The following is a 24,711-nucleotide window of genomic DNA, read 5'->3' as shown; positions in this document are numbered from 1 at the left end:
TTTACTGCAAAGCAAAAAGAACACACTCAGGAAAGAAGAGTGTGGGTGTACTCAGGAGAGACAGTCATCTGCAAAAAGGTTTAGGGCTTCTATCTTTATGGGTTTCTTTACATTCATGAAGATTTCTAAAGAAACTTTAGAACTGCCCAGGTACTGGAAGGAGTGTGATTTAGTATGTCAATGAGCATATAATGAGGTCCTAGGAGAAACCTAGGTCAAATCCAGCACCGTGCTGGGTACGGTTGGTCTTAACCAGCTTGGCCCACATCTCATTTTTTAGTGTCTTATTGGCCACTGACTTATGCAGCTATTTCAACAGTATCCTTTTTGCTAGGCATGTGAAACCTCTGCCTGGAATTTTCTGTTCTCCTGTGGCCACGCTGTATTATTCCTGTCTCACAGGTGTCTTATCTATATGGTGTCTTATCTATATGATGTCTTATCTATATGATGAATGAAAGCCATCAGATTATCTTCAGCAGCTTTCATTGTATAATAAATGCAGGCTAGTAGGCCAAAGAAGTTCAAGGTTAATTAGATGCCAGCTTAGCCTGGCAAGTTATCACAAAGTTTGCCATTGTCCCAGGGTTGGTACTGAAGAGTTATGGACTTTTTTTCACCCAGGGATCATTTCAGACGCTCATAATTGTTCAACTCATAACTTTTTAAACAGTGTATTTATGGAAAACCTGGAGGGCCCCTCTTCACCTCAGCCGCCTACACCGCAGTTCTGCACCACTCTCAGAATCCGGATTTCTCAGATGAGGTAAGAGCCAGCCCTCCACTGCCCCCAGAGGCTCCTAAGAAAGATGGGTGAATGGTCAGATGACCGTGCAGTGAAAAACACTCTCTCTAGACCTCATCAGACTAAGGACATGCCTTGGCAGGTATATACTTACCAATATTTCTAAACTATATTAATTGGCAGTCGTTCCAGGAGTACATTGCAAATTCATGTATTTCAGGACAGGAGTGACCTTTTAAAAAAAAATGGAATGCTGGCCGGGTACACTGGCTCACGCCTGTAATCCCAGCACTTTGGGAGGCCGAGGCGGGCAGATCACAAGGTCAGGAGATCAAGACCATTCTGGCCAACATGGTGAAACCCCGTCTCTACTAAAAATACAAAAATTAGCTGGGCGTGGTAGCACGTGCCTGTAATCCCAGCTACTCAGGAGGCTGAGGCAGGAGACTCGCTTGAACCAGGGAGTCGGAGATTGTGGTGAGCTGAGATCATGCCACTCACTGCACTCCATCCTGGCGACAGAGCAAGACTCCATCTCAACTAAAAAAATTTAAATTTAAATTTAAAAAAAAGATGCTTTTAGTGCTGGGATGTATCTTTTCTTCTTTTCTTTTTCAGTGAATAATTTTTTTTCTTTTATTTCACTGACTAGTGAAGAGATTGTGTTAAATAGCTTTACCAATGAATGGCAGCATTTCATGTCATAAGGAAGAGAGCAGAGAACTAGAGCCTGAGCCAATTCCATGGCTTATAACATGCCTGAACTTGAGTGAGCTTGGACCCCATCATCTCTAAACATGACAGGGAACAAGCCTTGCCCTGGCAGACTTCCAAGACTCCTGCTGTGTGCCAAGCCTCAAGCTAAATTCCATGCACACATCATCTCCCTTAATCCCCATGTTAATTCCAAGAACTTGGCACTATTATTACCTCCCTTTTTGATGGATGAGAAAACTGTGGCTCAGAGAAGTCAAGTAACTTTACCAAGGGCACATAATAAGTGAGAGAAATCAAACCAGACCCTGTGACTCCAGAGCCTGAAGCTTCACCACTCTGCTCTAACACACGGAAAGTCATTGGGCTCATGGTCAATTAATACATACGTGTTAGCTTACATTACAAACAACTTTAGACAAACAAGTTTCAGTGAAAAAATTTAATTTCTAACCATAAAATGAAGGTCTGACTAGAGCAGCCTGCTGATGGGATGCCTGAGATTCACAATATCACACCTTTTGTAGACGTTTTCTATGGCTGCTTTCACACATTATCACCATTTAGCAGCTTAAAACAGCATGCAATTGTTATCTTGCTGTTTTGGTGATACAAAGTCTGAAATGGCTCACAGGGCTAAAATCGAGCTTGCAGCAGGGCGACGAGCCTTCAGGAGGTTCTAGGGAAGATTCCAGTTCCTCTCCTTTTCCAGCTTCTAGAGGCTGCCCACATTTCTTGGCTTTTGAGCCTTCCCAACAATCCCATCACTCTGACCTCGGCTTCTGTATCATTTCTCTTATGACTCTGCCTTCCTCTTATAAGAACTTTTGTGATAACACTGTGCTCATTTGGAAAATCCAAGATAATCTCCCCATCTCATGGTCCTTAACTTAATCATATCTGCTAAGTCCTACTTACCATGTAAGGTAGCATATTGGCAGGATTAGAACATTCAGGACATCTAGTGGGTACTGTCTTTCTGTCTCCCACACTGTGCACATTAATCATTTAAAAACCAATTAAAGGAACACCAGTGAAACACCTGCCTGACATTATTTCACTCTTCCATATGCGTTCAGTGCTCTTTAATTTTTTCCCCCACAAATTCAGGACAGAAAGTGAAAAACAGTTAAGGGAAAACCATCACTACATTACAGAATATTTACTGCTATTGGTTGGCCAAAGGGTCAACTGGTTGACAAAGCCCATCTGGAACATGCGTTTTCTGTAGATATATGATTTTTCAAAAAATTAATATTCTTACTGTTGTTAACTGTTTTAATCTTTCTCATTCTCATGTGTTTCCTGGAAGCCTCATGAAAGCCATGAGCTTTTTCACATGAGAATATGGACAGTTCTGGGAACTACTCAATTGCTGAGACTGAGCTGCCTGCAGCTTACCAGAGTTCCAATGCAAAGTGATCATCCCAAGATGTGGGTTCTTGTCCTGGAAGATCCTCTTACTGACCACACCACCTTCACAGTAACTCAGAGCCCCGTAACATGTACAGCCCTGGTTCCTAACACTGTGCCATGCTACTTCACAAGGCTACTGGGGAAAATGAAACGATGACGTACGTGGCAGGGCTTTGAAAACTCAAAAGCACGATAAAATGTAGACAGTTAGTTGAAAACAATTCTTTCCAGAAATAGGGAGTATGCCCCTCATTCAGTATATTGTTTACCTAGATCCATTTTTATTTTATTTTCATTCAGAAGCGTTATTTGTATAGCTACAGCATGGCCAGTTCCAAAATGTCTCATTAGTTCTCACAGTAACACAGATATGTTTGTTAGTTTAAAAAAAAGAGATCAATTCCATGCCGAAGCTGCATCATTTACTATACCATATTACTCAACAATGTGCATATGAATTGTCTGGGGATCCTGTGAAAGGGTAGATTCCAATTGAGTGTGTCTAGGTTAATGTCTGAGACTCCAGCCTGGGCAACAAAGTAAGACATCTGTCTCTACAACAAGAACAACAACAAAAATCAAAAAGTTAGCCAGAGGTCATGGCCAGCCGCAGTGGCTCATGCCTGTAATCCCAGCACTTCAGGAGGCCGAGGTGGGTGGATCACAAGGTCAAGAGATTGAGACCATCCTGGCCAACATGGTGAAACCCTATCTCTACAAAAAATACAAAAATTATCTGGGTGTGGTGGCGTGTGCCTGTAGTCCCAGCTACTCGGGAGGCTGAGGCAGGAGAATCACTTGAACCCAGGAGGCAGAGGTTGCAGTGAGCTATCGCGCCACTGCACTGTAGCCTGGTGACAGAGTAAGACTCCATCTCAAAAAAAAAAAAAAAAGGTAGCCAGAGGTCAAGGCTGCACTGAGCTGTGTTCGTACCACTGCACTCTAGTCTGGGCAACAAATGCAAGACCCTATCTCCAAAATGAAAAAAAAACTTCTGCATTTCTAATGAACTTCCAAGTGATGCTTATGCAACTGGTCCCCAGCCGCACTTTGGGAGGCATGGACTTACTGTTTATTCAATTCGTGTCCCTTAATGACAGTTCCTTGATGTGTGTCTTATCTATATTCTGCAGTTACATCTGTGTGTGTGTTTATGCATATGTATGTGCATGTATTTAGTCCATACCCTACTAGCATGAATTATCTAATGAGAAACACTAGGTATTCTAAATTATCATCATCCATCACAATAAAGAAGTAAAAATATCAACATGTGAATACATCACTGCTAGCAGAAACAATATTTATTGAGCATTAAATCAGTGCATCCAGCACTATTAAACATGGATCTAGATTTCAGTTAAAGAATTTTTAGGCCTGGTGTGGTGGCTCATGCCTGTAATCCCAGCACTTTGGGAGGCCAAGGCGGGCGGATCACTTGAGGTCAGGAGTTTGAGACCAGCCTGGCCAACATGGTGAAACCCCGTCTCTACTAAAAATACAAAAATTAGCTTGGCATGGTAGCACGTGCCTGTAATCCCAGCTACTGGGGAGACTAAGGCAGGAGAATTGCTTGAACCCAGGAGGCAGAGGTTGCAGCGAGCCTAGATCGTGCCATTGCACTCCAGCCTAGGCAACAGAGTAAGACGCAGTCTCAAAAAAAAAGAAAGATTTTTTTAAAAGCTATGCTTTGTCTTGCTCTGATATTGAGCAAATGATTTTAATCTCAGTCCGACTATGTTTTCTTTCCTTGCAGGTAAAAATTGAGCTACCAACACAACTCCATGAGAAACACCATATTTTGTTTTCTTTTCATCACGTCACCTGTGACATCAATGCAAAAGCTAATGCCAAAAAGAAGGAGGCTCTGGAAACGTCAGGTACTGCCAGGAAGAAATCTGAGGCAGAGTCACGTGTCTTCTGTTTGAATTGGTTTGGAGAGTATTTTCAAAGCTCTGATTTATTGAATTATTTTTCATGAAGTTTAGTGTTCGTAAATAATAAATAGCATTATTGTGACTTCTTACCATGTAGGTTTGTACTCAGAATTTTTGTTTGTTATTCTTTTGCACAGTTGGATATGCTTGGCTTCCTCTGATGAAACACGATCAGATAGCTTCTCAAGAGTACAACATCCCAATAGCAACAAGTCTGCCTCCTAATTATTTAAGCTTTCAAGATTCTGCAAGCGGAAAGGTATTGAATAATGTGTAATTTAAGATTTTTAAAAAGCACACCAGCTTAATGGCATAAGATTATCTTCTTTCTCTGCTACTTAAGATCATAGTGGACATGTCCCTTGTAGCTATGAATCAAGTGTACCTATGCCACATCTCTTGTTTAGCTTATGGCCACTGGAAATGATCTGTTAAAAATGATCCCGATATCATATTTGTCTCATCTACCAATAGTGCTAAATGTATTTGCATCTTTTATTTTCCACCTCTAGGTGATATAAGATTAATGGATCAGAACAGCACATTAACATAAACTAAACGATCTATTTATTTTCTTTCTCTCGAATTGTCCCAGTGACAGTAAACAAACTTTATTTTGCAGCATGCTGGGAGTGACATTAAATGGGTTGATGGTGGCAAACCACTTTTCAAAGTATCGACATTTGTTGTATCAACAGTAAATACTCAGGTGAGCATGTTGACCTGAAATACTAGCATTTTCTCTAACTCACAGCATCATGAGGTAATTCCCTTATTTACAGGATGAGACTAATCATTTCATGAAGTGTCAGAAAGGCAGGTGTTTGAATACTACAAAGGAAGAATGTTAAGGGCACAATTTGCTGCCTCCCTCAAGATAGATAGAATGTCCTAATCCCTTAAGCCCAGACACCATAAAACTTCAGACCAAAATACCAGAAGTGTATTTAATAGGATCACACTCCCCTTGGAGTATGGTTTGCTTCCACTGACCACACTCATGTGTTTAAAATGTTAAATGTTAAAAGTAAAGGCCAGGCGCGGTGGCTCACTCCTGTAATCCCAGCACTTTGAGAGACCAAGGCAGGCAGATTACCTGAGGTCGGGGGTTCAAGACCAGCCTGACCAACATGGAGAAACCCCATCTCTACGAAAAATACAAAATTAGTCGGGCATGGTGACGCATGCCTGTAATCCCAGCCACTCGGGAGGCTGAGGCAGGAGAATCTCTTGAACTCGGGAGGCAGAGGTTGCGTTGAGCTGAGATCGTGCCATTGCACTCCAGCCTGGGCAACTAGAGCAAAACTCCATCTCAAAAATAATAATAAAAAAATAAAGACAGACTTCAGATCTCTACCTGAAAACCAAGTCCAATCCCCAATGCCTTCCCAGGGCTCACCTAATGGGAAGGCCATGAGGTTGGCAGAACTGCATTTGAGAGCCACCCCACCTAATTTCTGGCTCCATTACCCTGGGCAAGTCACTTTACCTCTGATATCCTTATTTCCTCATCAAGAAACGATATCAACAGAGTCTCGGCTACCTAAAGTTGTAGCAAATGTGATCCAAAGGAGAAATATTTCAAAATGTGATCAAAATGAGAAATATTTCATGAAGTGCAAAAGTCTATACACGTATAATTATTACCATTGTTAAATTACCACAAACTCATTCCTTCCGTGGCAAGGCAGCTTATTTTACCACAATGTGAGTTTTCTGGCAACAGATATAAACTATACATTATTACAAGTACATAAAATATGTATTTCTCCTTTCTTAAGTTTAATGTGTATCTGCTTTTCATTTTTTGCTTCATGCTGCTTTATCTGTAAGCCATACTTGATCCATAAGAAAAATGAAATAATCCAGGCATCATATATACATCGGACCAAAATTTCTCTCGGCAACCTCTGAGGCTTCAAGTCCAATTGACTTCTTATCCTTAGCCCTGCACCCACAACGATTTAAACCCATCTTTTCTCTGATGCCATCAGCCCTGGTCAAGTTCCACAAAACGCTCAATCTCCACCAAACCCTGTATTTTTGTATATCTCAGCAGCTCCTCAGTTTCTCTTTCTCATGCTTCCAGCTGCTTTCTCCAAATAGCTGAGGTCTCTGACTCACCACGACACACCCTCTCTCTACCTCGATTCTCACCACCCACACACTGGCAGCATTTACCTCAGTTTTCAAACACCCAAGGCCCTCCAGCCAAACAATATCTACCTAGTTCCCGCAAGACCCAGTGATCCCTTTGACGCTCAGCCCCTCCTCAGTGGGGAAGGGAAGCTCTCCCACTCTCCTTCCCTGGCTATTATGAACCATATCACAGGGGGTGGACACTCCCCGCAATATGGGGAGTAACTGCACTCCCCTTTCCCCGCCCCCATCCCACGTGGCTATTACAAACCATATTGCAGGGAGTGGACACCCTCCCTTCCCCTTGTTGGTCTGGTTGGTTCCCACCCATCCTTTAGATCTTAGCTCAGTTGTCACTTCCTCTAAGAAGCCTTCCCTGTTCCCTGACCCAACAGACAAAGCTGGGCCATCTTGTCACTCATCCAGATGGCACCTGCTTTGTGTTTGAAGCGCTCATCAAATGTGATTACATAGGTGTGTGTGGAAGTAGTGGTGTCGTGCTGGCCTCCCCACCTTAATGGAAGGTACACAGAGGAAGGGGTTGGGCCTTCCTTGCCCTCTGCTCTGTCCTCCCTCAGTGCCTGCTAAGACCCTGGTATGCAGTCAGCTTTCCATAAATAATGAGCAAATAGATGAATCAATGAATTGATACTTAAAGGGAAAACAGTTGTCTCTAGACAAAAAAGAGCTACACTTAGAAAACAGAAAATAGTGCAAACACACACATGCACACACACACAGTGGCCTGAGGGAAATGAGGGAAACCCAAGCTACAAATGCCTTTCGGGAATCATAGAAAGCCAGAGAAACATTCAGAGTGTGTCCTCACACAAGTTCTTTATCTCACCGCCTGACTGTGTAGCTCCCACCCTCAGGGCAGAACTTAGAGAATTCTCCGGGTACCACCTTCAGGAAATAAATTTCAAGTGTTATAGTCAGTTTTATCCTAAGATATGAGTTGTGGACTTTCTAATCTGGGGCTAATTCAATTCAGGCATTCTAAGCCTGAAAATACGCCCTGTGGATATTAAAGAGTACGCATTGTCATGTGTGTCAAGGATGGTATAGAAGAAATTGGTAGAAGTCTATGGAAGAAGCAGGAGTGGGAAGATAAATGAAGAAAATTTTTCTAAACACAAAAAGCACAACCAAGGGAAGTAATTCTCCAGCCATTGTCATGTGGTTGAACAGGACAACAAAACTTCTTAGAATGAAATAGAAGAGAGAGTGGGCTTTGTAGTTCATGCAGAGCCTTCACCAGGCCAGAAATGTCCACATCAAAGCTTTGTTTCTCTGACTCCTTAATAAAGCATTTGCACTTCAAGTCATCAATCCTACAGAAATGCTTACCTCACATCACAGTGGTTTGTGTTTGTAACACAGTTTACGTGTCATCAGAGATAAATACTTTTTTTTTGCTGTTGTAGGATCCACATGTGAATGCATTTTTCCAAGAGTGCCAAAAAAGAGAGAAAGATATGTCTCAGTCACCTACCTCAAATTTCATCCGCTCTTGTAAGGTAACATGACATGCAAGCAGTTTCAGTGATCTCCAGGGTAAAAATGTGCAAAAGAGACTTTTACATTTTCCACCGATGGGCAAACTGGGAGATGATTATTACTCAAGATTTTTTTAATACCTTATCAATTCAGAAAGTAAATGATTTTATTTCATAATTTCTGAATAGGTTCTGTTTCTTGACTTAAAAGACAAGCAAAAATCAGTTTTTTCCAAAATAAAAATAATTGAAAATCAGAATCAATTTATTTTAAATTAGTTATTAAATCATGAGTCCTTGCAACGTTACCATCATGCCTATATTCCATACTAATTGCAATAAAGAATAAAGCCAGGTAAAGGTGGGCTGCAGTGTTCATATTCAAGTTCTGAAAAAAATACCAGCAGAACATACTTTATTTTTTTCTAATGGATTCATTTTTTAATTAACAAAGAAAAATTATATACCTTTATTATATACAGTATGATGTTTGGATGATGTATACATTATGTAACAGCTTCATTGAGTTAATTACTATATTTATTATATCACATACTTATAATTTTATGGTTATAACACTTAATATCCACTCTCTTAGAGATTTTTAAGAATATAAAACATTTTTATTAACTATAGTGACCATGTTGTGTAATATTCCTCCTATCTACCTAGCTGAAACTTTGTATCCTTTGATCAACATCTCCCCAGCACTCTCCCCCCAGCCCCTGGTAACTACCATTCCACTCTCTACTTCTATGAATTCAACTTTTTTAGATCCCACATATAAATGAGATCGTGCAGTATTTGTCTTTCCGTGCCTGGCTCATTTCACTTAGCATAATATACTCCGGGTTCCTCCATGTTGTTGCAAATGACCTGATTTCTTTCCTTTTTAAGGCTGTATAGTATTCCATTACATTTATGTACCACATTTTCTTTACCCATTTCATCTGTTGATGGACACTTGGATTGATTCTATATCTTGGCTGCTGTGAATAGTGCTGCAGTAAAGATGGGAATAGACATCTTCAGCACACTGATCTCATTTCCTTTGGATATACATCCAGTAGTGGGATTGCTAGATTATATGGTAGTGCTATTTTTAATTTTTTGAGGAACCTTCATGTTGTTTTCCGTAGTGGCTCTTCTGATTTACATTCCTACCAGCAATGCGCAAGTGTTCCCTCTCCTCCACATTCTCTCCAATAATTATTATCTTTCACTTTTTTGATAAGAGCCATTCTAACAGATATGAGGTGATATCCCACTGTGGTTTTAATTTGCATTTCTCCAATGATTAATGATGTTGAACATTTTTTATATATCTGTTGTCCATTTGTACATCTTCTTTTGAGAAATGTCTATTTGGGTCCCTTGCCCACTTTTTCATTGGGTTATTTGTTTTCTTACTATTGAGTTGTTTGAGTTCCTTATGTATTTTGGATATTAACCCTTTCTAAGATGTATGGTTTGCAAATATTTTCCTCCATTCAATGGAGTAAAGTTGTCTCTTTACTCCGTTGAGTGTTTCCTTGGCTGTGCTGAAACCTTTTAGTTTGATATGCCATTTGTCTGTTTTCACTTTGCTGCCTGAGCTTTGAGGGTCATATCCAAAAAAATCATTGCCCAGTCTAATGTCACGAAGTTTTTCTCCTTATGTTTTCTTCTCATAGATTTATAGTTTCAGGTCTTGAATCTAGGACATGCTTCAAATTTAATTGGTATCCTTTTTTTCTGCCAATTTACTACAGAACTTACTGAATGTGGAAAAGATTCATGCCATCATGAGTTTTCTGCCTATAATTTTGAATCAGCTCTTCAAAGTTCTGGTACAGAATGAGGAAGATGAAATAACTACAACTGTCACCAGGTATCCATAACACAACCTTAAGATAAGAGACTTTATAATCTGTAGTTACATAAACTCTTAATTATAACTAAACAGTCATCTACTGTTGTGTGTTTACATTTCATTTGAACACATCTCAAATTTAAGCATTTTCCACTCTTGACTCCTTACCTTCTAATCTCTTATTATTAGTAGTAAAGTGTTAGACCTCTTTTTCTTTGATTTTTAAATTAAACTTTTTATTTTGAGATCACGGTAGATTCATATGCAATTGTAAAACATAATTCAGAGTTTCCCATGTGCCCTTTACCTGGTTTTCCCCACTGGCAACATCTTCCATACAGGTGTAGAATCATACAGTATGTAAATTTTTGGAATTGGCTTTTTCATGAAACATGATTCTCTGGAGATTCATCCAGATCATTGCATCTATCAGTAGTTCACTCCTTTTCATTGCAGAATAGTATTCCACGATGTGGATGCACCACGTATGTTTAATTATTCGCCTGTTGAAGGACATCTGGAGTGTCCCCAGTTTAGGGCTGTTGTGAATAAAAGTGCTATGAACGGCCGGGCGCGGTGGCTCACGCCTGTAATCCTAGCACTTTGGGAGGCCGAGGCTGGCAGATCACAAGGACAGGAGATCGAGACCATCCTGGCTAACATAGTGAAACCCCATCTCTACTAAAAAAAATAAATAAATAAATACAAAAAATTAGCCAGGCATGGTGGTGGGCACCTGTAGTCCCAGCTACTCAGGAGGCTGAGGCAGGAGAATGGTGTGAACCCGGGAGGCGGAGCTTGCAGTGAGCCAAGATTGCGCCACTGCACTCCAGCCTGGGTGACAGAGCGAGACTCTATCTCAAAAAAAAAAAAAAAAAAAAAAAAAAGTGCTATGAACATCCATGTTCAGGTTTTGTGTAAACATAAGTCTTCGTTTCTCTGAAGTAAATGCCCAGAGTGTAATTGCTGGAGGGCAGGGTGGTTGCATGTTTGATACTTAAGAAAGTGCCTATTCTCCAGAGTGGCTGTATCATTTTGCATTCCCACAAGAACCTTTTTTTAAAATACTAAATGTTTTAACTGTTCTCACTTTAAATTTGGCTATACTGAATTCTTCCAACATCTCTAATCTGGCCAATGCCTTCACAAATCACAATTTCTTCTTTATAGAGATAGTGTTTTGAATTAATTATTAAATTGTATATTTGTGCTGTTCATTTTTTTAAAAAATTTAGTCACAGCATTCTGGAAAAAAATGTTACTTTTGGCATTGAAATGTTTCCAGTATCTTTCTAACTCACAGGCATATTACTGACTTCTTTCTGAATGAGGGTTTGTAGCCTAGTTTTTAAAGCAGAGCCTGAAATTCTGGACAATTTAAATATCTCTAATGGCTTCACAACCATCCAGTTCTGGACCTGCATTAAAAGTCCCCAGCTGTGCCTTCAACTCATGCTCTTTTCAGCATGTGAATATGTGTCTGTGTTGGCAAGACTCCTAAATATTGCAGCTGATAGATCTGTTGGAATTCTGAGATATTCCTAAGCACTATAGCCATGGAGCAGCTGGTAGTGTTAACGTGAAAAAAGATCCACCTGTACATCACCGCTGCTAGAAACCCCAACCTAGCTAAGGGAAAAACAAAGCAAAACAAAACAACTGCATCTTAACCTAATTACTTTTTCCAAAAGCATATATAGTGCCTGTGGGTTGGAAGTCAAGCCCTTTTCAAATGAAATATGATTATTAATTTGAAGTTAAAAGTCTAAAATTTTAATTAGGCACTAAAAATAATCCCTGTTGAGAAAAGATAATGTCAAAAATGCACAGACCATAATTAGCACATTCAACTTGGACAAAAAGTCTCCATTGTGATATTACAACACTACTTATATCTTTGTGTTTCAAAGTTTCAAAGTTGGAAATGGCTAATCGATGGAAATGGCTCACTGATGCTATCGATGTTAAATGCCCAGTATTGGATATGGGAGTGAGGAGGGCAAGGAAGGAGTCAGAGATTGGTTCATTCATTCACCCAGTAACTATTAAATACCCAATTTACAAAGCACTGTAATGACAAACTAAAGCGGGGTTTTTCTGCCCTCTCCAGAAAGGCCACTGATCAGCTTTGCTTTTCCAGGGTTCTGACCGACATTGTGGCCAAGTGCCATGAGGAGCAGCTGGATCATTCTGTCCAGTCATATATTAAGGTATGAAACGCCTCTTGGAAACTGCTCATATCCCCTTGTGCTGTGTGGCTTGTCTCATTTCCTGTCTGCAGTAAGTGGGAAGTTTTCTCCCTTTAACTGAGTGGCGCCCACCACAGTAATATCAGGAATTCCCCTTAGCTACTTAGAATTCCATCTCTTTGCATTAATGGGCTAGGTGAATTTTTAAATGTATAAATAATGTGTACCTATGCAAATAAATAATTAAATGGGGAGAGAGAGGTAAGAAAAAGATAGAGGAGAAAACTAAAGTGCTGTCCTTTTGAAGTCAACATTACAAGTAAATGAGATTCCTGTGTTAATTTAAGGGAGACTTTCCTGTTGGTTTGTTGAATGCTTCTGTGTTTCCTCTGTAATGCTTTCTTAGCTCTTTCTATTGTTTTCTCAGGCATTATTTCATTTTCCCAGTTACTGTATATTTGTACCTGCTTCTGGTATGTTAAGTCCTTTATCTTCTGGCATGAACCACTTGCCCATTCCATCAATGTGCACTGCTTCTTCCAGTGTCCTACGTCAAGTGTTCACTCAGAGACGCTTCTATCCTCATTTCCAGTTGGCCTGTGGATTAATGCCAGTGAACTTGTGATGATGTTTGCACTTTCATAGTTCCCACCTAAATGTCATCCTCTTGAATGAAAAGAAAGAACCCATCCAGAAATACAGAAGACTATCTTAAATTACTTTATAATACATAGAGGACCTAAATCTCTTATTTTTTTTCCTATGCATAGATTAAATCTTTTTGAGACATAGCTTTTTCATCAAAAAACTATGTTCTCTTAATATGTATGCACAGACAGATACTCACATATTCAAGATGTCTGGAAACTTGTTTTAAAAGAATAAAAATAAAAATCAGCCGGGCATAGTGGCTTACGCCTGTAATCCCAGCACTTTGGGAGGCCAAGGCGGGCGGATCACGAGATCAGGAGATCGAGACCATCCTGGCTAACACGGTGAAACCCCGTCTCTACTAAAAATGCAAAAAATTAGCCAGGTGTGGTAGAGGGTGCCTGTAGTCTCAGCTACTCAGGAGGCTGAGGCAGGAGAATGGCGTGAACCTGGGAGGCAGAGCTTGCAGTGAGCCAAGATCGCGCCACTGCACTCCAGCCTGGGCAACTGAGTGAGACTCCATCTCAAAAAAAAAAAAAAAAGATCCATGCTCCCATAAAAGGAAGTAACCAGAAATTGCATTCTGGAGCGAACCCCTCTGAGATGCCATCTGTAAGGAGATTTTTTCATTACAGTTTTTATATCTGTATGTTTTCTATCTGCCAGAAATGTTGGTTGTCTTCCCAAATGCCAAAGCGTGGGTATGTGCCCTTTTTAAACATAGGCTATATGCCAAAAATAGTTATTTCACAATAATTTCTCTATTGTATAATTTTACCCAATAAGATCCACATCTCAATTGCAAAAAGCCAGTTCCACCTACACATGCCTTTTTAGTTTGCTCTCTAATAAGATAGGGTCATAGCTTAGTTTTATAGAGTATCAATGAATTTACCATTCAACAGAATCACCTGGAGAACTTTCACCCTCTCAATGCTTCATTACCCCAATGTTTCATTTCAATCCTTAAAGGCACTGAGAAGGAGAAAAAAAGTTACTGATCCATCTTACACACAGGCATCTCCATTTCAACACATATTGTTTTCCTTATGTCAGTGGGATCATTGAAAATTACATTAAGAACCCTCCGGTGTTGTGATTATTTTTGTGATTACCAAGGCTAGCTCTTTGTGAATACCTCAAATCTCAGACTCTGTACCGATCATGCTCCTGGAGAGATGCATTAGAAATGCATCCTGGTGTGACCTTTATTTTTAAGCATGATATCTGAAATACCCAACAAGACCATCTCACTTTATAATACAGGAGATTATCTATTTAGCTTGCTTTAAGTGATTCAAATCCAAAAATACACCTATGTGGAATTTTACGCTGATAACAATTTTATAATAAATTTTAACATATCTAAAACAAATACCTCCTAATAAACATAATCAACTCGCATTTTACTCGGGAAAGAACACTAAGCTGGCAAGTAAGAGACTAGATTCTAGTCAATTCTAGACTTGAGCAGTCAGCCTCTCTGAACCTCAATTTTCTCCTCTGTGACATGAGATGAAATGACCAAAGGAGCATTCAGCTCTATCATTCTGTGATTGGACTCTTGTTACAGTGCGTGCTTGAATGTCCTCCAAAGATGTGATATTCAATGCAATTTGTATTTATTCAGAAGTTATCTAAACACCATTTCAAGTTCAGTGGTGCTAAACGCTGCTAACTCACTTCATCTACAATATTCAAAATGCACACATACACCGTGTCTTTTTCAAAGATGCGTGTCTAAAGCCAGTCTATTTAAATGCCATGGTTAACAGTGATTTGCAGCACTGATGGGTTACAGTCAAAATTTTAAAATAAGAATATTTCAGTGCCAGTTTAAATGCCCTTCAGGCTAAATAACTGTGCATGGCATGAGCTCATTGATGATGACATTACTCTCATCTGAGGTATGATCCATGAGAGGGAAAAATTGTATTACTCTTGATTTTATCTAGTTTCATGCAACCATTAACTTCATCTTTCTCCTTTGAGATGAGCTTGGAGAAGTCAAATCCCACCATGACAAGTTAGTTGCCAATGTGCTACAAAGTTTAAAGAAACAGTTACAGATCCAAAAGCTAATGTGCCTCTATGTTAAGCCATTCGTTCTCTTTCCTGCCTTCATTCTCAATTATGGTGAAATCCGAATTGTGAAAATTATGAAGAAATGTCCTTCCCCGAGGCAAACCGAACTCATAAGTGAAATATTATAATTCAGTAATAAGCATTTTATATTTGAACTTTATGTATGTGCCTAAATTGATATTGATATTCTTAGGAGATGAAGAAATAGTGAAAACTAGCCATTACATGCACTCAGCGGTGCATGCCAAAACCAATCTTTTGAGGAAAAAAATAAGTATGCAGCATTTGTTATCTTACTGATGGCCAATTTTCATGAACGCCTTGATAGATGTGTCTAAGCATGGGATGATAGACCCTGGGCTTGTGGGGAGCTCACCTACTGGCCTCTGGAAGGCACTGGCTTCCCCACTTGGCTATTTGAGTGGGTGCTCTACCCTTTCAGGATGAAGAATTGCTACCATGCCACCTGTTACCAGTGGAGGAAGGAGAAGGGGAATGTGTCCTAAGTAGGTGGGTCAAAGCCCTCCATGCTTCCTTGAACGTGCTAAATGGCTCTCCGGCTCTTTCTCTTGATTTCTACAAAGAGTTTCAAGGAGAGCTTAGGTGAGCAAGGCCCTACCTCTGCAAAGCCCTAAATAGGAACAAGTGTGTACTGCTCTTATCATTGGGCCTGCATTTATTTCATGGCAAAATCTGGCATGAGCAGATAATTTGGAGATATGAGTTATTCACATGACATAGTTTTTGAAGCTTCATTTTTTCAAAGTATTTAACTTTATTCACTTTTTGGATTTTCTTCAGTTCGTGTTCAAGACCAGGTCATGCAAGGAGAGGACTGTACATGAGGAACTGGCTAAAAATGTGACTGGTCTTTTGAAATCAAATGACTCAACAACAGTAAAGCATGTCCTAAAGGTAAGAATTTAAAGATGGTCCTTTAACTGTGAGTACTAGGCATGGATCATGCTTACTCCTGGAAAATTATAGGAGTCATTGATTTTCATAGACTTTTTCTCTTGCAGTTTCCAGCATAAGGTTCATATTGAAACTTCACATATAAAGATACTAAGCAAAAGAGATCTATATCAAGACAACACAGAAAAAAGTAGAATGGGCCAGGTGCCGTGGCTCACCTCTGTAATCCCAGCATTTTAGGAGGCTGAGATGGGCAGATCACCTGAGGTCAGGAGTTCAAGACCAGCCTGACCAACATGGTGAAACCCCATCTCTACTAAAAATACAAAAACAAAATTAACCAGGAGTGGTGGCAGATGCCTGTAATCCCAGCTACTCAGGAGGCAGAGGCAGGGGAATCGCTTGAACCCGGGAGGCAGAGGTTGCAATGAGCCGAGATCATGCCATTGCACTCCAGCCTGGGCAACAAGACCAGAGAGAAAGAGAAAGAGAGAGAGAGAGAGAAATACATAGATAGATATTGTATGTTAGAAGAGAAGATGCATTAGAAAAATTGTAGAACAGGTAAGAATTGGGCATTGTGAGTGCTGAAGGTGCAGGGGAGATTTGAAGTTTTAAATAGAGTGGTCAGGATATCCGATGGAGAAGGTAATTCTTGAGCAAAAAAAAAAAAAATGTGAAGGCAAAGAGGGAGCTGGCCACAGGGATGCTCAGAGGGAAAGACCTGCATGAAGTCATCAGGCAGTAGCACAGCTGGTGTGTCTGCAGGAGACAGGGAGGACACTGTGGCTGGAGCCAAGTGAGCAGAAAGAAAAAAAAAAAGATGGAAGATGAAGTCATGGAAGCCACTGGAGGCTTGGGAGTTAGCATAGGCCAGGCGTTCCCACTCAGAGCAGAACTGGGAGTTGTGTCATTGGAGGGTTTTGCACAGAGGAGTAATGTTTTAAACCAAGCTGACCTTGGTTTAAAAGGATCCCTCTGACTGCTGTGTTGAGAATCGACTACAGTGGGGTAAAAATGGAGACCACAACCCCTTGAGGGGCTATCAGAGAAGCAGGATCCTCTGGGGAGAGTCACTGCTCAGTTAAAATATGGAGTGAAGGGAATGCTTAGAGGAGAATTGCATCTTCAAGATATTATGCTAACGATGGACCATGTGCTCTGGAAGGTGGGGTGGGTGGGTTTCAGGAGATGGGAGGCAGTGGTGTGTGCAGATATATAAGGGAATGTGCGGAGAGGGCAGTAGAGGAGTCGAGGCTTCATCTGTCATCAGACGTGAACAGGCAAAATTTCAATTTCATTAGTGCTGGTGGTTTCAAGGAAAATAGTGGAGGCAGGCCAGAGTGCTAAGGGATGAAGAGGGGTAGGAGTCTGTTGAATTAAGAGACAAATGTTGGAACACTTGACATGATGGCTCAAAATATTTTGGACAAGATTAGGGAAAGAGGATTGCAGCGGTGTGCCTGGGATTCATTCATATTCCTAACAACATGTTTCGCTTCTAATAGCCATTAGAATGCTATTGGAGTGCTAGAATAGTATTGGTAGCCATTTCCATTTCTTCTTACTAAGAAGCAACCACTTCATTAAGCCATAGCTGCCTTCGTAGAACATCAATCCCTTCTCTTTTTGATCTGAATCAGTCTTCTGGAATTAGGACTATGCTGTCAAAAGTTGATAGCAGCATTGTTTGTATGAGCTTAAAACAGGATATAATCCAAATGCCCATTGACAGTAGAGCAGATAAATACATGGTGATTATATATGTCATGTGGTGACCATATGTGATCCCCCCAGCTACATGCTTCAACATAAACGAACCACAGAACAGAATTTGTTGAATGAAAAAGGCAATCTCAGAAGAATACAGAGAGGATAGTTCCATTTATATGAAGTTCAGTGGCCAGATGAACTAAATATCCCTTCATTGTATAAGTATTCATAGAAAAATTGTGAAGTAAAGCAAAGGAATGATTAGCACAAAATTTAAAACTGTTATCTGTGGTGGAAGGGGCAGGAAGCAGAGAAGATGCAAGGGGTGCGTTCTTGAAACTATACATATACAATATGACTTTTTGTAGCTAAGTGTCACCCTTAGGCCCAGGAAAGAAGGGTGCCCATCCTGGGATGAGCTTTGTTCTTCTCATACTGCACCCATCCTCATAGGCCAAGGTTTAAGAGGAGCTAAGAGAATAAGCCCACCAGGAGCCCCTACCTCCCCTTCTACACCTGTAAGGAACCCCAAGACCCTCTTGCTCAAGGTCCTATAGGTGGATTCCCAGGCTTGCTTCAATCTGTGTCCCAAGCCCTCCAGGACCTCCAGAGACAGGTCTTGATGCCTGAGTGCAACCCTAGACCCCATTAAGGAGCTATTTGTGGCAGGGAGGAGGGCCGGGTTGTGGACAGCACTCAGATGTGCAGGCTGGACAGTTTCCAAAAGAGCTCAGGCGTACAAGGCCCTACCTCTGCAAAGCCCTAAGTAGGCACAGGTGTGTACTGCTCTTACCATTGGGCCTGCATTTATTTCATGACAAAATCTGGCATGAGCAGATAATTTTGAGATATGAGTTATTTAGGTGACATAAGTTTCGAAGCTTTGTTTTTTAAAGTATTTAACACATGCGCACCAGGCCCCTCAAGGGGCAGGATGGAGACTTGGGTGAGAAGAAAAGGGGTAGGCCAGGCCCTGTGCCCCCCAGGACCTCACACGCTGGTGCAGCATTCCAAGGTGTTATGAAGTTTTGTTTGTGGAGGTAGGAGGATCAAACATATTTTATTTAACACCTTTTCAGCTTGACTTCGAACTTTTAGATATCTAGACATATGACCTTCCATTTTCACCCTTACCTCTAACCTTTGAAATTTTAGGGGTGAGCTTGGTACAATAAAAAGTTTGTTTAGGTCAGGCTTGGTGGCTCTCAACTGTAATCCCAGGACTTTGGGAGGCCGAGGTGGGAGGATCACCTAAGCCCAGGAGTTCAAGACCAGCCTGGGAAACATGGTAAAACCCTGTCTCTACGAAAAAACACAAAAAGTTAGCTGGGCATGGTGCGCACATCTGTAGTCCCAGCTATCCAGGAGACTGAGGTGGGAGAATCACCTGAGCTGGAGAGTTCAAGGCTACAGTGAGCCGTGATTGCACCACTGCACTCCAGCCTGGCAACAGAGTGAGACTGTCTCAAAAAAAAACAAAGTTTATTTAGTTTTGTTTAACTAAGTGAAACAACTAGAACATCCCTTGAATAAATATTTTGTAAAACAACTGCTTAGTCAGTCATGCCAAGTAAACTTGTAACTTGTTTTAGTTTAAACGTTTTTTGAGAGGATTGAGATAAAAATCATCCCACTATAATAGAGAATATTTTACTGCTCTAATCATTTAGTTTCAAAGAATATATTTTAACATAACAATGTTATAGTATTACATATTGCAAAGAAAAAAATTATCATTATTTTGCCATAGGATAATAAATGTCTCGTTGCCTTTTTTTCCCAACAGCATTCCTGGTTCTTCTTTGCAATTATCCTAAAATCGATGGCACAGCACTTGATTGACACAAATAAAATCCAGGTAAGAACATAAGTAATATAATATTATAATATTTTTACAATATTATCCAACAATTACACTAATGATTATGCTGTCATGAGTTCCATTTTTATTTGCTTTATAAACCTTAGCAGTTTTCAATAACTACTTTATAAGTAGAAGAAATGACTGTATACATCAGCACAGGCCCTTCAGAAGCAGATGCCAAGACAATATTGGAAGTGCAAAAGATGTATTGGAGGGAAATAACTATAAAGGATAAAAGGAACAGGAAAAAGAAATGGGAAAGTCTGATACCTATAAATGAAAAGGGGGAAGGAAGGAGGATTGGCTAGGAAGAGTCTCACAGTGACAAGGTTTTAGCTGGGCTGATGGGAAGTCTGAGAGCCAAGAGTTGTCATTAGAGGAACCCTGCACTGGGGAGGCCATCGGACTCCAGGACCTCCGCAAGCTAAGTCATTGACGGGGAGCAGCCTGGGGAGAGGGCATGAATGCCGGAGCAGATCCCAAGATACAGCAGCTCTTTATATTCCTCCCACCAGATTCTGTCTTGAAGGAACATTTGAGCGATGTGCATTCCTGGCTGCCACAGTCCAAGTTTGCATGACATCTTGTACGTGTTCATGAACCTGCTTCCCCACAGTTCCCGTGGGCCTCTCCTCCTGAAAGGAAGCTTAGAAGAGGGACCCTGATGGAATTAACTACAGCCCCTTCCATGGCTTTTCAGGAGCCTATGTATTACTCATCATCTCCCGTCCCAACTCTCCATTCTAGATCCCTCTCACTCTAGCTAGCAGCTCCGAAGGTCTTGGTGACTCACTTGGTGACGTGACCCAAACCCTCATTCTAGAGTGGTCTCAGCCTCTGATCATCATACTCTACTCACACCAGAGTTGGTACATATGGCCATTCACAGTTACAACGGAGTGAGGAAGACCAAGAAGCAGCCAAGTAGATCACCTGAGTTCCACACAAATTTCTCTTAGCCCCCAGTGTGGGTAAGGCCAAGGGAAGACCTCTGGCATTGCCCCTGCCCCACGTGGAGGGTAAATCATAACAATGCTGCATGAGGTGGGGTTGGTGGTGTACAGTGATATTATTTTGATTTACTCTTTTGGTGGGGGAGAAGCAGTGTCAGAAGCTCCCACCTGGCCTCCCCCACTAGGATACCTCCATAGACCAAGCACCCCATGCAAGATTACTCCAAATGCCAGTTTTATTAATACAAATTATACATTTGGGACCAGTTACATGACTACTGGGGGGATATTTGAACCCCATGGATCTACTGTTAACAGAACTTTAGTCAGGACTCCACTTTTAATCCCTGTAAGTCCCCACTCTATCAGGGCAGACATGGTGATGCTTTTCATTTCTGGATATCAATGTCAACTCAGATCCTGTGTCCAACAGTCCTTGAACTATATTCTTCTCAGTGTACAGTAGCCTGAGTAAATGGCTATAGGGCCCTTTGGAGAAGAATTGATAGGCTCATTACAGTATGTATCTACTGCATTGTTGCAGTGGGGGCTTTCCTTTAGGGACCCCATCACCTCTTCAGTCAATGTGTATCAGATCTGAATTGTGACTTAGGTCCGGGAACAGAGAAAGGAACCATGACTATTCATTGGAATGAACATCCCCATCTTCCAGTTGCCCATTCTTGCCTTCTTTGTTCATATGATGTACCACCATTGCTGGTTGCTGTTTTGTCCCTAGGAGTTCCAGGCATCATTAACCAGCTCTACAACTCCCTGAGAGTCAGTCCCTCTTGGCTTCCCCACCAGTCTTGCCATTTGTCATGATACTCAGAGCCCCCTGGCTCCTGGAGATTAAGCACAGCACATGGCCTCTGTTGTTTTGCTGATCCCTGATCCCCATGGCTGCTCATGAGCCAACGCTGTGACTGCTGCTCCTGCCAACAGATGAGAAACACCCCCGACCTTCTTAACGATATTGGTCCCCAGCACCTTCTTAGTGGCCATGGTGCATGCTGTCTTCTGGGCCTGCCTGGGGAACTTGATACGCTGGTGGATCTTCCGGTCTCAATTAATATCCATTCCCACATATCCACCTGCCTCCACCTCTTTATTTTTTCCTCTGTCCTCTGTCAGGACTACCAGACATTTCCACTTTGCTTAAAGTAGGCCATCTCTAGATTCTCAGAGCAACCCTAGCAGTGAGTTGCTCATCCCATGAGTCCTTATTTAATCCCATGTTCTGAAAAAGCACCCCCATGTCAATGCATTCTAAGTTACCTGCCCTTACTTTCTGGCCCACATCCTCAATGTACAATTGCAGAGGTTTTGCCCTACCTCCTGGTGGTACATGATAGCTAATTTTTATAGCCCCTTTGGGTATATTCTCTTTCCTGCTTTATTAGGCCCAGCAAGCCCCCAGCTGGGTTAAGCTAGGATTTAACCTCCAGGTATTGCCCTGATCACCAGAAGGAGAGGCGGGACAACTCCTCAAGGGTTTGCCTGATTTCTAGCAGGGAGAGGCCTTTGCAATATCGTCTTGCATAGGAGGAGTGCTGACACTTAATAGGGAGGAATTAAACTTCTGCTAGCACTAAGGCTTCAGGGAAATGTGCAGAGCCACTTTCTCGGAGTCATCCATCCAGAGGTCCTCATCCATGCTCCTAGTCCCCAGGTCTTTCTAACCATGGCCTTGATCTTAGTATGACAGAAATGCCTTGCTGTACCTTTAATCATCTGTAGAGTTCCATAACTCTTAACTCATAAATCCTATTTTTGCTTTTCTGCTGTATCTGCTCTCCACTTCTGGAGATGAGAGCCTCCTACCTGGGAGGGAGAGAAAATCTAACACAAAGATAAAAATGGTTCATATCTCTCTGTTGTTAAGCTCTATTGGGATCAGGAAACCTCACTGATGGCAATTCCTGCTCTATCACTAACTTGTTAGCTGATGAAAATGACGCTTAACATCTCAGTGCCTGTTTTCTCATCTGTAAGAAGAGTGGATTGGACTAAAATTCTCTTCTAGTTCCTACTGATATGCATCTGCTTGTATAGACAGGTCACAAAACACACCTGTGAGCAGCCTAAGAATAAATGAACTGATAATAGCCAGCATGATTGTGTCCAGCAGTTTATCTTCCCCGATTGAGGTTTGCTTTTCATGACCCCTTTCAGTGGTAACCCTCACACCCTAGTTTTCTTTCAGGAGCCCTGCACCTTCCACTCTCTAACCATCTCTAATCATCACAGTGGGAAAAGACCTGATCTCATCTTTTTTCTTTTTTTCTTTCTTTTTTTTTTTTTTGAGACGGAGTTTCGCTCTGTTGCCCACGCTGGAGTGCAGTGGCACGATCTCAGCTCACTGCAAGCTCCACCTCCCAGGTTGAAGTGATTCTCCTGCCTCAGCCTCCCAAGCAGCTGGGATTACAGGCATGTGCCACCACACCCAGCTAATTTTTGCATTTTTAGTAGAGGCGGGGTTTCACCATGTTGGCCAGACTGGTCTCCAACTCCTGACCTCAGGTGATCCACCCACCTCGGCCTCCCAAAGTGCTGAAATTACAGGCATGAGCCACCACGCTTGGCCCGTTCTTTTCTCCCCCCTTGAGACAAGGTCTCACTCCTGTTGCCCAGGCTGGAGTGCAGTGGTGCAATCCTAGCTCACTGCAGCCTCAAATTCCCCAACTTAGGTGATTCTCCCACCTCAGCATCCCTAGTAGCTGGGACTACAGGTACGGCCACCAAGCCCAGCTAATTTTATATAGATGACAGATAGATAGATAGACAGATAGATAGATAGACAGACAGACAGATAGATAGATAGATAATTATATATATTTAGTAAAGATGGAGTTTCATCATGTTGCCCAGGCTGGTCTCGAACTCTTGGGCTCAAGTGATCTGCCCCTCTCAGCCTCCCAAAGTACTGGGATTACAGGCATGAGCCATTCTGCCCAGCCCTGATATTATCATTTGACACCAAAACATTCACAGTAAACTTTCCCCAAGCTATTTGTATTTTCTTTTTTTTCTTTTTAAATTGTGAAGTGAATGGTTTTCTCCACTATTAAAGGAATTTTCATCATCCAAGGAGTAAGTGTGGGAGATTTGAGGAAGTCAGAGGAGATATCTGGTTCAGTCCTCTGAGAGGTGCAATGTTGTTGGGCACTTGGCCAATGTGAGTTCCAGTTTCCTGGGAACGGCTGGGCGCAGTGGCTCATGCCTGTAATCCCAGCACTTTGGGAGGCTGAGGTGGGCAGATCACCTGAGGTCAGGAGTTGAAGACTAGCCTGGCCAAAATTGCGAAACCCCGTCTCTATTAAAAATACAAAAGTTAGCTGGATGTGGTGGCGCACACCTGTAATCCCAGCTACTCAGGAGGCTGAGGCACGAGAATCATTTGAACCCAGGAGGTGGAGGTTGCAGTGAGCTGAGATCGCACCACTGCACTCCAGCCTGGGACACAGAGTGAGACGCTGTCTCAAACAAAACAAAACACAAACAAACTAAAACAATTTCCTGGGAACCACTGAATGTTTTCTCAACATTATTCTCTAGTAGCAAAAGGCTCATTGAACCAGCTAAACCTTTTGTTTCTCATTATCCTCCATGTTTCTAACAAAACTGCCAAATGCCTACAGTTCTGCCCATGCATCCCAGACCTATTCTCCTTGACCTCGCCGTGCTGTAGCTCAGATTCATCGTGGTCCAGTTCTGCAGCTTGGGAAGTGTGCCACCATCTCACTCCCTTCATCTCCTGAGACAAAAAATTCACAATCTCCAGTGCAGGAATTCTTCCACCTCGAGTCTTTAGGATATACTTCTGGAAAACAGTTTTAAAAGTACTCATATATTTATTAGGCAGACATCTTTGGGTTCAGAATGAGAGTAGGCCACAGGAGACTTTGAGAGGAAGGCATAAAGAGGAAGGAACAAATGGAATATTAAAGCCCAAAGCATTCATGCATATGCATGTGGGGAAAATGTAGGTATGATATGCTCAAGAAACTTTAGAGGACTAACAAAATGAAAATTGAAA

General features: G+C 41.6%; 1 protein-coding gene across 7 annotated transcripts in view; it reads left to right on the top strand.

Moving 5' to 3' along the window:
- The window catches only part of DOCK10 (dedicator of cytokinesis 10), a 280,263-nt gene that overhangs the window by 195,999 nt on the left and 59,553 nt on the right, over positions 1 to 24,711 (top strand). For all 7 annotated transcript variants that reach the window (XM_063713072.1, XM_063713071.1, XM_024243212.3 and 4 more), the window contains 9 exons: positions 674 to 766; positions 4,632 to 4,755; positions 4,950 to 5,071; positions 5,435 to 5,521; positions 8,379 to 8,471; positions 10,202 to 10,320; positions 12,443 to 12,512; positions 16,029 to 16,142; positions 19,642 to 19,713. In XM_063713072.1, coding sequence (XP_063569142.1) covers positions 674 to 766; positions 4,632 to 4,755; positions 4,950 to 5,071; positions 5,435 to 5,521; positions 8,379 to 8,471; positions 10,202 to 10,320; positions 12,443 to 12,512; positions 16,029 to 16,142; positions 19,642 to 19,713 — 894 coding nt within the window. The remainder of the gene's footprint in view (positions 1 to 673; positions 767 to 4,631; positions 4,756 to 4,949; positions 5,072 to 5,434; positions 5,522 to 8,378; positions 8,472 to 10,201; positions 10,321 to 12,442; positions 12,513 to 16,028; positions 16,143 to 19,641; positions 19,714 to 24,711) is intronic.

The sequence above is a fragment of the Pongo abelii genome, chromosome 11, assembly GCF_028885655.2.
Source record: "Pongo abelii isolate AG06213 chromosome 11, NHGRI_mPonAbe1-v2.0_pri, whole genome shotgun sequence".
Lineage (NCBI taxonomy): Eukaryota > Metazoa > Chordata > Mammalia > Primates > Hominidae > Pongo > Pongo abelii.
Note: the sequence above shows the minus strand (reverse complement) of the source record. Positions and strands in the feature narration are given on the sequence as shown.